Consider the following 13,522-nt stretch of genomic DNA (forward strand, 5'->3'; position numbering starts at 1 on the left):
CAAAATCAGTGTTTCTGTTCAGCTAGCAGATGCCACACCATTTTCCCTGGGATTCATATCAGCCAGTGGAGAACTGCAGCATCTGCTGGGTGATATTAAAATGAAGGGCATCTCCATGGACCACTTCTGGTGGAGGGTGGGCCAGGATTCACATATTCAACAGGCACCTCACCCACCTGGGAAACACGTGTGGGGAGAAGCACTTATCCTAGACTCCCTCAGTCTTCAGGGAAGTTTCAACAGACCCCACATGGAGTCTGGCAGCCATGCTGCCAGTCTAAGCGTGCAGTTCACTTTGAAGGGATTCCAAGTGGAGCTCTCGGAGACCTACACGCTGTGCCTGTCACGCCTGCTGTCCCTCTTCAGGCTGCCCAGTGACAATAAGAGTACAGAACAATCAGTCTCAGTGTTTTTGCTCTGTTTCTGCTCTCTCAAACTGAATTGTTGTCTGGATGATGTCAATGTGTTCGCATATTCTAATCTGGCAAGTGCTGTGTCTTTACGGCTTGACACGATTAGGGTCCAGTGTACTGGGGAGAATTCTAGATTATCTCTACAGGGTGTTAGTTTGTCGCTGCTGAAGACACTCACAGAAAATATGGAGACTTGTTACCCGGCCTCGCAAACCTCAAAACCTGTTCTCCAACTTACCGCCATAGCCTTCGATCATAACATTAACATGTGGACTTTAGAGGTTCAATGTGAAGAGGAGGAGCTCAGTGTGGAGTGGACACCATCTGACCATATGTTCTTGTACCGGTTTGTGACCGAAGCATGTTCCTGGTGGATTATGCTTCGTGCAGAAAAGGGGGCGGATGATCCAGTCAAACTGACGGCAAGTGAAACGTCTTCAGGCCAAGACCTGTGTGTGTGTGTCTATCTCGGTCGCACACACCTGAGGGCCCACCTGAGTGAGTTAAACTACATCATCCTGCACACGCAAGCCCTCTCCCTCTCAATGAATGCCAGCTCCATCAGCATGCACTCATCTCACCTGTACCTCAACTTTGATGGCAATGATATATTCTCTTTCAGAGAGCTCGAACTCAAGACACACCAGGAGCCACCAGCAGACATTCAGATGCACAGGGACCCCTTCCCTTTCCTTACCACCCCACAGAACCGCGTCTGGGTCTTCACCTGCCCAAGCTTGGCTGTAGAGTTTCCGTACAAGTACAACTTCTCTGACACATTTGACAAGGCCATCAGTGTGCAGAAGTGGCTGAAGACCATGGACAGCTCAACAAACCCATCGGCCATCATCCAACACCTGCCACCTGATCTAGTTTTCAGAATCAGCCAGTTGTCCTTTGTCCTCCTGGACAACATATTCGAGACTAAGCTGCATGACAACTACGAGCTCATGAAGGATGAGAGCACGGAGACCCCCATGCGGCAGCATCTGCTGGACAAGGAGGTACGCAAGCAGCACGGGCAACTGCTGCCTGCAAGTACAATCAAAGAGGTGTACACATTGCTGGACAAGGAGAAAATTGAGGTCTACATTAAACGCTCACGCCTTCTCCATGCCAACACGCCCATGAGGAAGTCCCCCCTAGACTGGAAGGTGTCAGAACTGGAGCTGGTGGTCCTGGCTGACAACTCACTCCATGGGCCAGAGAAAGTGAGGCAGCAGCTGAGGGACATCGATGGGACCAGTCCCTTCCCCAGAGAGGGACTCCCTTTGGTGGTCCACTGGTGTCGTGTTGTCAAGTTCAAACTCAGCACCTTTATGGTGGCAATTCGGGACTACCCACGCAACCTGTTTGAGAGCCGAGATTGGGAGCTGTCAGGACGTCTAATTGCCGCACAGCAGGATGGACACGGACAGACTTATTACAAAGACGTTTTGTCGCTTGGCTCACCCGGGGGAGATGTGCCAGTCAACAGAAATTTACTTCCACTCAAGTTCTACCACGACTTCAAATCTAACATATCACTATACACTATTGTATGGGGACCATGTTGGCACCCTGCCTTTGCTTTGATCTGTCAGGTGCTTCAGATGCTGACAAAACCCACAAAGGATCCTTCACCTCCCCTGGCCTGGTGGGACAAAATACGTTTTCGGCTGCATGGACGATGGGTAATGGATATCGATCATTTCAACTTCCACCAGCTGGCTACAAAGGACCCATACAATACAACTGAAAACATCCACTGGGAATATAATAAGTTCAACTTTGCCTGGAACCCGGAAAAGGAACCTGGAAAGATTACTTTCAAAGGGGACTTGGATATGAATGTCAGGACAGCCTCAAAGTATGACGATATCTGTTTCCTACACCTGCCCAATCTATACATTACCATCAAATTGGAATGGCTCTGCCAAGGTAATGCCAACCCCCATGACCATCATGCTGTAATGCTCTGCTGTGCAGAGAATGTTACAGGAAACTGTCATGACTCCTACAGTGCCTTCCGTTCTGAGAACCTCAACCTTGACATCTCCATGGACCTTAACCAACACTGTGGTACAGAGCCTTATCAGCCCATGATCCTCCTGTACAGCAGCACACTGCAATGGATGCAGAATTTCTCGGCCACTTGGACCAGTGTTTCTTGGCCGATCTGCAGGGGCAAGCTATTCCACAACTTTGCGCTCCCTGGGAAGAGGTTAAATCAACATTACAAGCAGTTATCCTTCAAGGCTGCCTTCCATCAACTACAAGTCCGTTACCAGGCCTCCCCTGCCCAGCAGAATGGTATCCAGGTGGAGTGCAAGAAATGTCTTCAGCACAGGAGCACAGACACTTGTCTCACCGGCTAGTACTGTGATAAGAAGACCAATCTCGGAGTGGAAATTGACCCAGATGGTTAGCAAACTATCAGAGCTAACTGTCCACCTGATGGCCTCCACCTCAGATGAAATGGCTGACCGCCATATGAATGCCAAGGTGAACAGGCCTCACCTGCTCAGTCTGTCCTCACTGAGCTACCATCGAGCTACGACGGACTACATACACAAGCTGTGCTTGGTGGACTTGCGTGCCTCCTGGACCACCACAAATAGGAACATAGCCATTGGGCTCTTTGATAACTATAGAAATGTGGCCCTGTTGAAGCGGAACCTCTCCACAAAAGCTCTGAACAGTCTGTGGATAGACACTCAGTTGCAGGCCAAGAAGCTCAAATGTTCCAAGGGGCTAGAGGGGGCTCCTACCACAGCCCCCACTAACTCCACCCTTGAGGAGCAGACTGATAAGCTTGTGGTATCCTCCGAAGAGAACTCTGGTGTGAGCGACCAGCGGTGTGGCACCGCAGCCTCTCAGACTGATGATATTTATAAGCACAACTGGCTCATCGAGTTGGTCAACTGTCAGATGATGTTACGTGGTACAGAGACGGCAGGCGTCGTACTGACTTCTGCAGCCAATGCACGGCTGTATCAGTGTGAGCATCAAACAGCCTGGTACAGTGACACTCTCAAGCAGAAGACCAAATGGACTTGCGAGCTGAAAGACATGCAGTACTTTGCCACTATGGAACGAAACCCTTCCAAACACGAGGAAAGGCAGCTGTGGTTAGAGGTGAAGAACATAGAGAAGCACAGGCAGCATAACCTGGGCTCTGTGCTAGAGTTGATGGATAGTGGCCAGGCTGTGCGAGGAATAGTCAACACCACCACAGACTGGAACCAGCCATCCCAAATGGGGAAGACTCAGCAGTTGCAGCGTATAATCTCCCGCTGTAACTGCAGTATGGAATACATCAGCTACAGCCATGACATTGACCCAGAGCTGGCCACGCAGATTAAGCCACCAGAGTTACCGAATAAGCATGAGAAGGCAGACAAAAAACAGGCCAGGGCTGTGGACACCATCACCCTCACTCATGAAGACAAACTAGAGATCTCCACTAACCCATTCCAGTATGCTATGATCCTGGATATATTCAACAACCTGTTGCTGCCCGTCGAACCCAAACGAAAGGAGCACAGTGAGAAGGAGCAACGTGTCCGTTTCCAGTTGAACATCTCCAATAACCATGAGGAGCAGCGCAGCAGTATCTTGCATCTCCAGGTGGAGGTCAGGCAGCACATTGCTCGAATCAGATCCCTGGAGAAAAAGATTTACTCCAACATCAGGGCCCAGTCTGAGGAGCTGGTAGAGAACAATGTGATGCTGCAGAACCAGCTCGATGAGGAGAAAAACGACATGCAAAAGAAGAGCGAAGAACTCAACATCCGCATCAGGTGTTTTAAGGACTTCCAGCTTCAGCTGGCACATAAATTGGAGCTGCCAAAAAACCCAGAGGATGTCAGTGTGGTGAGGAGAACTGTGATAAACTTAGACCAGGCTCACTGGTGTTTAACTGAGGATGATGGCCAGCTTGGCATTGCAGAGCTTGAACTAAAGAGTTTCATGTACAGAAAGTTGAACATGTCTGATGACAAAGCAGAGCATCTCCTGGAACTGGGTCCGTTCACAATGAACAACCTGTTGCCCAATGCTACATATAAGGATAAGGTAGTGCTTCGTCCTCAGAGTCCTTGTCTGTCAGGGACAGACAAGTTTGCTATGCGAATATACACGAAAGTGTGTGTGGTGGGTATCTCTGTCAATGAACATTTTGAGGTGAACGTGGTTCCTCTCACCATCCAAGTATCACAGAAGTTCTACAAAAAGATGATGGGATTTTTCTTCCCTGGAAAAAATGTTGAGGAGGAGGAAGTTGGCGATGAGGAGTCCCGAAAACATGCAGAGCATCCTGTTGATGACTTTGATAAGATGAAGGAACGGGCTGCCATGAACAATTCCTTCATCTACATTAAGATCCCTAAAGTGCCGCTCTGTGTCAATTACAAATGGTATAATGACCAGAATCTAGTTCTGCCTGGTCTGGAGTACTTCAACAAGACCTGGACCTGGCTATACTTTGCCAAGACTGTGAAGAAGGACAGTGTGAGTGAACTCCGTAAACAGTTCATTTTTAATAAACTACCACTACGTTTACCTGCTTCTGGTTCTGAACGGGCGGACAATAGGAAGGCCAACCTCCTCGGCGTCAGCACGACTGACAAGAATTCTAACAAGAAGAGGCGGAACACCGGGAGGTAGCGCAGTTGCTCAGAAATCATAAGATTACCCGCTCCTGAAGAGCAGTCTGGTGCCTTGCATGGTTTCTGCCGTCGGTATGTGAATGGGTAAATGTAATGTAATGTAATAATGCATATTTAAAAAAAATCTTTTCATAAAGGTGATGTTAATGCACCATTTACAATTCATTGACATACACACGCGCATTCCACAAATTTCATACCTTTACCTCAACAAAGGGAGCCACGTCTACACATGTTTTTTTTTAAATTATTAACAGCGACCACTGTCTTTGCCATTTTGAAATCCCACCCAGAAATGTTGATATTGCAGTGTTGAATACTGAGTTATTGGACGGATGAAATAGACAGGTCCATCATAGACTTCAGTACTATGATGTCGGACATCTCCATATTTGGGAACAAGTTTCAGCCCAAGCCACTTGTCCGAAACACCAGTCCTATTGATCTCTGCTGCCACAGTAAGCATGACGTCACCAACATTTTAAATTGGGGATATTATTGGCTGTAAAGAAGGTCAACTACCGTTGTAAAGAAGTCTAGGCTTTCATATCAGATTATTGCCAGATAGATACTAATGTGTTCCTCCTCACACTGATTCTCCTTCACCTCAATTCCTGGTGCGTAGCTTTAGCACCAACGATGACTCACAGTGTGGCGGAGACTCTTCTATGCCGCATTGAGAAGGTGGACGATGGCGTTGACAGCCTAGATATCGCCACTGAGCTTGAGGTAGACCACCAGGTCATTATTGGAGCCATGAATAGTTTGGAGGCCCATGGACAAGTGGGCCTCCAACCTCGCTCCTCTAAACACTGGGAGTTGACCCGCGAGGGCAGCGAGATAGCCGAGCTTGGCAGCCATGAGGCTAGAGTCTTCGGTTCCACCCCTGTGGGGGGTACGCCCAAGACTGAACTCATGAAGCTAGCCTTTGGGAAGGTGGGCTTTAACAAAGCTATGGCAAACGAGTGGATCAGGGTGGACAAGAAAACTGACAGGATAGTGAAGGCTGTGGAGAACATAGAGGACAAGGTGAGAGAGAAGCTTCTCCTGGTACAGAGAGGCCAGGCCTCCCAGCTGGACGACAAGGAGAAGAATGATCTGAAAAGGAGGAAGCTGATCTCGGAAGTAATGGTGAAGTCTTTCTGGATCAGCAAAGGTAGTTCCTTCAGCACCACCATCACCAAACAGGAGACGGAACTCACTGCGGAGATGATCGCCAGTGGTAACTGGAAGGAAAAGAAGTTCAAGCCATATAACTTTGAGGCCAAGGGCATAGCCCCAGACTGTGGTTACCTTCATCCGCTAATGAAGGTTCGAACCCAGTTCAGACAGATCTTCTTGGAGATGGGTTTCACTGAGATGCCGACCAACAATTTCATCGAAAGCTCCTTCTGGAACTTTGACTCTCTGTTCCAACCCCAGCAGCACCCGGCCAGAGACCAACATGACACCTTCTTCCTGTCTGACCCAGCGCTGGCTCACGAGTTCCCTCCAGAAGAATATCTGGAGAGAGTCAAGAAGGTTCACTCTGAGGGGGGCTACGGATCACAAGGGCACAAGTATGACTGGAAGATCGAGGAGGCCCAGAAGAACGTCCTGCGCACACACACCACAGCAGTCAGCTCACGCATGCTGTATGCGCTTGCACAGCAGCAGAATTTCACCCCGGTCAAGTTCTTCTCCATTGACAGAGTGTTCCGTAACGAGACCGTGGATGCCACCCACCTGGCAGAGTTCCACCAGATAGAGGGAGTTGTGGCTGACTATGGTCTCACGCTTGGGGACCTTATGGGCATCCTGCATCAGTTCTTCACCAAGCTAGGTATCACCAAACTGCGCTTCAAGCCTGCCTACAACCCGTATACCGAGCCCAGCATGGAGGTGTTCAGCTACCACGAAGGCCTGAAGAAGTGGGTGGAGGTGGGTAACTCGGGCATGTTCAGGCCAGAGATGCTGTTACCCATGGGTCTTCCCGATGATGTGTCCGTCATCGCCTGGGGACTGTCGCTGGAGAGACCCACCATGATCAAGTATGGTATCAACAACATCAGAGAGCTGGTGGGACATAAAGTGCCCTTAAAGATGATTCACGACAGTCCAATATGCCGTTTGGACTCTTGAGTTTCATACTCAGCTTTCAAGTTTGTTTAGTTTCGTTTTTGGACTGGTCAATTACACAACTGTTCTTTGGTCTTATCAGTCAGCTCAGATCGGCCCGAGTTTAAAAGAAAATTACACCCGTGTGAAGTTCATTGTCAATGGCATTTAATGTTTGTGCATGTTGCCACAAACATTAAACATTAAAAAGGGGGAAATTAATTGAAAAAAAAACAAAGTCTAAAACACCGATTTTGGCACCCCATCTAAATTCACACAGGAATCACTTAATTAGCAAATAGGCATAGTGTCTATTTTACATCATGACTATGTACGATGATAAGAGCGCCCGATCATTTTTAATGATACACAAGGAAATTCAAAAGACACTGGGATATGATGTTCCAATGGACTGTAAGGTACTGTATTTGTGCGTCCATAATTTATCGGCAGAAAATGTACAAAGTGAGGACAGGTATTTGGTTAACATTTTATTAGTGACAGCCGGTAAGAAAGTACAGTATATATAGCCACCAACCCAAGAACAAGGCACTTTTGGAACAGAGACCAGGCTTTCCTCTGAGGTGGAAAGCCTGGTGAGGCGAGGTTATGGCAGGACTGGGAACTTGCTTTTAACGCCAGTGTGCTCTAGAATTACTAACAAAACCCAGAGTTGTGTGTTGCTCTGAGTTCTACTGAGTAGGGCTGAGTAGGGCTTCTTTGAATCTATTTCCAATTTCCAAAACACATTTAAAAATAATACTGTATTTGTTGTATGATCCTGCAGATCATGGCAGGAGGACAATAATGACAGGGGTGTTTTTGCTGAAAGAAGACTGAGGTCATACAAGACAACGTTCAATCACACTAATTACGACATCCAAATATGTTTAACTCTTCTTCCAGTTTTACAATGGCCAAACAGACAAGTCTGTATTCTTCGCTCTGGCATTCAAGTAGAGTGGGCCAATACTCTATCCATGTCCTCTCACCGAGCAGGTATTCATACCTATAAGGCCAAGGACAAAAGATATGAAAAACATACATCCAAGTTATAACATCCAAGTTATAACTGTCAAATGCTGTGAGAAGGCAGTGTAAGATCATGTCTACAGTACAAAGTAAATGTTATTTTTACTCCGTGTCTGGAACCCATTTAGACCTGGGAACGATTCTACAAATGCCTTCTAATAAAATCCTGACAGTTTTCTGAAAAACTATGTTTCTATGTCAGTCGTTCTCAAACATTTTCATGTCAAGGACCCCCAAAATTATATGTAATTGGCCGCTGACCGCCATCTGCAAATATGTTGTTCCAGGGACCCCCCAGAAGCAAAGATTTTAGTTTAAAACGCTCTGAAAGAATATATATTGAAAGATTTGCACTACATTTTCACGATTAAAGAAAAATAGCAGATCTACAAGCTCGTAGCGCGGCAACCTTAAAACACCAAAAGGGGTTCCTGCCCAAAATGGGTTAACACTGATGACTTTACTTTCATTGTGTGTTATACAGTTTATAGATGTCATGGAGATTTTTGTTGTTTTTGTCCTTGCTCTTCCTTCTCTCTGACCCTCCTCCCTTTTCTTTGGAACTTAATTAATTGCCCAAAAATGAATTTAACCCACTTAGGGTGCAATCAGTCACGCCAACCTTCGATTCTGCCTATGAGGTCGGATTTTGCCAATAATGCTGTCAGACTGTGTCCACCTGCGCTTCTAAGCTGAAGAGACTTTTGTTAATGAGCATGGAGGTATATTAGGGACTCTGTGTTATTGGTTAGGTTGCTCTATTATAACTATTAAGAGTGGGACTGTGTGTTATGTATGCCCTGGGAGGGTTTCTAAGTTGCAAATAAAAGTGCTTGAGTGCAAGTCGTTGTTGCCTGGATTTCTGCATACGGGTCCAAATACTGAGGTGTTCCTGACAAATGCTTTTCAATGTTGGGAATGTTTGTTGCAATTTGCTATTAAAGTTTGTTGTGATCGCACCCTTACGGCTGTTTTCTGATTCTATTGACTAGTAAATTATTTAACAAGGTTGGTGGAGAATATTCACCATTATTATTTTGGTCAGCAAAATTATTTGTCATCAACAGGTTATCAACATCTATTGATTTATTGATGTATTGATGTATTGATGTATTGATGTATTGATGTATTGATGTATTGATAATTTCACAGGCAGTAAACAAGTAAAAGGAAAACTGCTGTAAGTGCCAGTGTCCTTGATTTGGTTTGGGGATTGGGGGAGCTTTCAGCCCAGGTGTTGGTGGAGTATTAGCATTTCTCAAGCTTTACTTTGGCTAGCTTGTTCATGTTTCCGATAGTCCAGGGCAATCAAATACACATCAGTGTAATTGTGCAAATAAATAATTACATATCATTTGTGACAGCACATACAATAGAGCAAACTCACTCTTTCTTGTCAGCATCGAAGTGCATGTCTACTGCCATGCCCATGATGAGGAAGGTCTTATCTTTGTCCAGTCCCAAAGACGTGCAATGGGGAAAACTTTGAAATTCACGCTCCTGCTGCCGAAATACCTTGTCAGTTCCTGTAACATAAACAGAAAATTAATGCTGTGAAGGTGCTTCCATCAGCCTCACCCTCACTCTTTCTGTCATGTCAAATCCAAATGAAAAGAAACGTACCACCACATCAAGTTAAAACAATACACTACAATGAAACAAAACACATCATATCATGTTTCTTCTTTGAACATGTGCATCGATGTTCTGTTCAGTTTATTTTCAGAATTTGGACAAAGAATACATATCTGTGTATGTACAATAGTGCATTTAAGACAACAATGAACACCGAAATGAGGTTCATTTCATTTCCTGAAAAATGAACATTTTGGAGTTGGCTTGTTTCGATCCGCCCGACAGCGACAGCAAAGATATATTAGATAGAGACAATGACATACGGTGAGTTTGTGACAAGAAAGACACGGTTCAATGATGAAGATTTAAAAGAGAGGAATGAATCTACCTTCCTTGAGAACGTCCACTATGCGCATCTGGTAAATGTGCACTGATGCCGTTGCATTTACATCTTCCACTCTCACTTTGTACACTACAAGAGAGACGGATTTCATACAATTTACAATTTAGGCATTTAGCAGACGCTCTTAATCCGGAGCGACCTACATTAGGCAAGAACAAAAAAGCATGGCAATACATCCAAGTAGTAGGCCTATTCATGAAACATGCATAAGCTAAGAACGTAACAGTGGAATCTCTATATAATGAAACTATAACTATACATACAGTATACTATACATAAAGTGCTATGACTACATACAATGCAATTCTAGTGCTGTCTACATAACATGCTATAAGTCTGTATAAAATGCTATCTTCATATACTGTTTACTCAACACAAAAACACACACGGGGTGTGCATACACGTACAAAGTTAGTTACTAATACAGGAATGCACGCTTACCATAATCTACTCTGTTGTTCTCTTCAATCTTGCAGGCCATTGTCGTCATCGGCCATTGCTCATCATTGCTAATTTTGTCCTTCTTCTGCATACTGCAGTTCTCTGGAAATGCACAGTTTGCATAAAAGAGTAAATGCACGTTAATGCAGGTAATGTGTGGATGAGTGGATGACAGGCTGATCACCCCATAGTGATGATTTCGTCGACTAAAACTAAGACGAAAAATGTTCGTCGACTACCTTTTTCCACGGAGGAAAACTAAATGGAAACTAAATGAAAACTAGAAAGGTCGCAATTTTAAAAAATTGCAGAGTGTGGTTGCCGTGGCGGCTTACATATATACCCCTCCCGCTGATCTCGCCGGCCTGTTACGGTTTCGAGTCACGCCTCAGGTCGCGTGTAAGTAATTCGGAGGGGATTTGACCCCCGAAATTCATGTTTTCGCGACAGACGGTTACATTTATGGCGTTTGCGGCGCCCCCTGTGGACGAAAATGGAATTGCTTTCGGAACTCGGTCGAACGAACCACCCCGGACATGCGATTCAAATTTCGGATGGATTGGACATGCCGTGCGTGATTTATGGCGTTTTTCGTGATGTAGGCCCCTCCTACTGACTTCGGTCGACGGTTACGGCCGAACGACACGCACTACCGAAATTCCGAAGTCGGTTTTTTAATCGGGTGGGTCCAGAGATCACGTGTGCCGATTTCTGTGACATTTGGACAAAATCTGTAGTGGGAAAAGCAAAAAGTGTGTTTTGGACAAAATTCAAAATGGCGGAAAATCCATCATGGCGGAAAAGGGCGTGGCCTATATGGGGAGATGCGTCATGACCCAAGGAATCCAGGGTAAAAATAATTTTGATTTTACGACCTACGGTTCAAGAGTTATGAGCCAAAAGGTAAAGTGGGATGTTATAGCGCCACCATGAGGCCGACCTAAAAAATAATATTTTTAATTAATTTTAGTGATAATTAGGAAATATCCCTGAAAGTTTTGTAACTATAGTGCTTACAGTCTCAGAGGGAAAAATACTTGAATGTGTTTTTTTGCATTTCCCCATTCATGTCAATGGGGAAATTTGAATCACTAATAAATTCATATCAAATAAAATATACAACATTTCTCTTAGCAAAGTACAAGCGGTCGATTCCCGATTTTTCCGGTCAATTTGACATCTGGCTCAAGTGCGTACAGTCAAAAGTTCTTGTTGTTGTAGGGCAACCACACTAACTAGAAAGGTCGCAATTTTGAAAAATTGCAGAGTGTGGTTGCCGCGGCGGCTTACATGTATACCCCTCCCGCTGATCTCGCCGGCCTGCTACGGTTTCGAGTCACGTCTCAGGTCGCGTGTAAGTAATTCTGAGGGGATGTGACCCCCGAAATTCATGTTTTCCCGACAGACGGTTACATATATCGCGTTTGCGGCGCCCCCTGTGGATGAAAATGGAATTGCTTTCGGGACTCGGTCGAACGAACCACCCCGGACATGCGATTCGAATTCCGGATGGATTGGACGTTCCGTTCGTGATTTATGGCGTTTTTCGTGATATAGGCCCCTCCTACTGACTTCGGACGACGGTTACGGCCGAACGACACGCACTACCGAAATTCTGAAGTCGGTTTTTTAATCGGATGGGTTCAGAGGTCACGTGTGCCGATTTCTGTGACATTTGGACAAAATCTGTAGGGGGAAACGCAAAAAGTGTGCTTTGGACAAAATTCAAAATGGCGGGAAATCCATCATGGCGGGAAAGGGCGTGGCCTATATGGGGAGATGCGTCATGACCCAAGGAATCCAGGGGAAAAATAATTTTGATTTTACGACCTACGGTTCAAGAGTTATGAGCCAAAAGGTAAAGTGGGATGTTATAGCGCCACCATGAGGCCGACCTAAAAAATTATATTTTTAATTAATTTTAGTGATAATTAGGAAATATCCCTGAAAGTTTTGCAACTATAGTGCTTACAGTCTCAGAGGGAAAAATACTTGAATGTGTTTTTTTGCATTTCCCCATTCATGTCAATGGGGAAATTTAATTCACTAATAAATTCATATCAAATCAAATATACAACATTTCTCTTCGCACAGTACAAGCGCTCGATTCCCGATTTTTCCGGTCAATTTGACATATGGCTCAAGTGCGTGCAGTCAAAACTTCTTGTTGTTGTAGGGCGCCAAACTTTGTCTTACAAACTTTGTCTTACTCCAGTAGTGGAGAGAATAAAGTGTTAGAGATACAAGAGTCTGGTTGCCCCTTTAGGGCAACCACACTAATAAAGTGTTACAATTACAAGAGTCTGGTTGCCTCTCCAGAGGCAACCACACTAATAACTTTACTCTGGTCTCGTTTTCCCCCAGCTTTTGGGAACTGAGATTACTGTTCTTGTTGACATTATACTGCCAATGGCTTATGGTGAGGATGGTGTCTCTATACTGTTGGAAAATACTATCCACATTGCAAATCTCTTCATATATATGGTATGTAAATGTAAACCTACTAGGCTCAGCTGTAGTAGGAGGCTGTGGTCTTCCTGTAGTTGGAGGCCTTGGTCTCTCTGTTGTTGGTGGTAGTGGTCGAGTAGTGGTTGAGGGTTTGGGTGTGGTTGTGGGTCTAGCTGTGGTTGGGGGTTGTGGTCTAGCTGTGGTTGGGGGTTGTGGTCTAGCTGTGGTTGGGGGTTGGGGTCTACCTGTGGTTGGGGGTTCAGGTCTAGCTGTGGTTGGGGGTTGGGGTCTAGCTGTGGTTGGGGGTTGGGGTCTACCTGTGGTTGGGGGTTGTGGTCTAGCTGTGGTTGGGGGTTGGGGTCTAGCTGTGGTTGGGGGTTCAGGTCTAGCTGTGGTTGGGGGTTGTGGTCTAGCTGTGGTTGGGGGTTCTGGTCTAGCTGTGGTTGGGGGTTGGGGTCTAGCTG

General features: G+C 45.6%; 3 protein-coding genes across 3 annotated transcripts; 2 read left to right on the forward strand and 1 right to left on the reverse strand.

Annotated features, from left to right (window-relative positions):
* Positions 1-958: 958 nt before the first annotated feature.
* On the forward strand, positions 959-5,060 carry LOC308311430 (bridge-like lipid transfer protein family member 2; the record flags this gene model as incomplete). Its single annotated transcript, XM_080758116.1, is given in 2 exon segments — positions 959-2,719; positions 2,724-5,060. Coding segments are annotated over 2 exon segments (4,098 nt in total).
* A 641-nt stretch (positions 5,061-5,701) lies between these two features.
* On the forward strand, positions 5,702-7,183 carry LOC308311431 (phenylalanine--tRNA ligase alpha subunit-like; the record flags this gene model as incomplete). Its single annotated transcript, XM_080758117.1, has 1 exon — positions 5,702-7,183. One exon carries the CDS (start codon positions 5,702-5,704, stop codon positions 7,181-7,183), a length of 1,482 nt encoding a protein of 493 aa, XP_080614243.1.
* Positions 7,184-8,026: 843 nt separating this feature from the next.
* Positions 8,027-13,119, reverse strand: LOC308311433 (complement C3-like; the record flags this gene model as incomplete). The annotated part of the gene is made up of 5 exons (XM_080758120.1): positions 13,115-13,119; positions 10,611-10,712; positions 10,155-10,238; positions 9,579-9,717; positions 8,027-8,168 (listed from the first exon to the last, which is right to left on the reverse strand). Exons 2-5 carry the CDS (start codon positions 10,699-10,701, stop codon positions 8,027-8,029), a joined length of 456 nt encoding a protein of 151 aa, XP_080614246.1. The 5' UTR covers positions 10,702-10,712; positions 13,115-13,119.
* Between the last annotated feature and the right edge of the window lie 403 nt (positions 13,120-13,522).

Source organism: Protomyctophum bolini, assembly GCF_963924005.1.
Source record: "Protomyctophum bolini genome assembly, chromosome: 24".
Lineage (NCBI taxonomy): Eukaryota > Metazoa > Chordata > Actinopteri > Myctophiformes > Myctophidae > Protomyctophum > Protomyctophum bolini.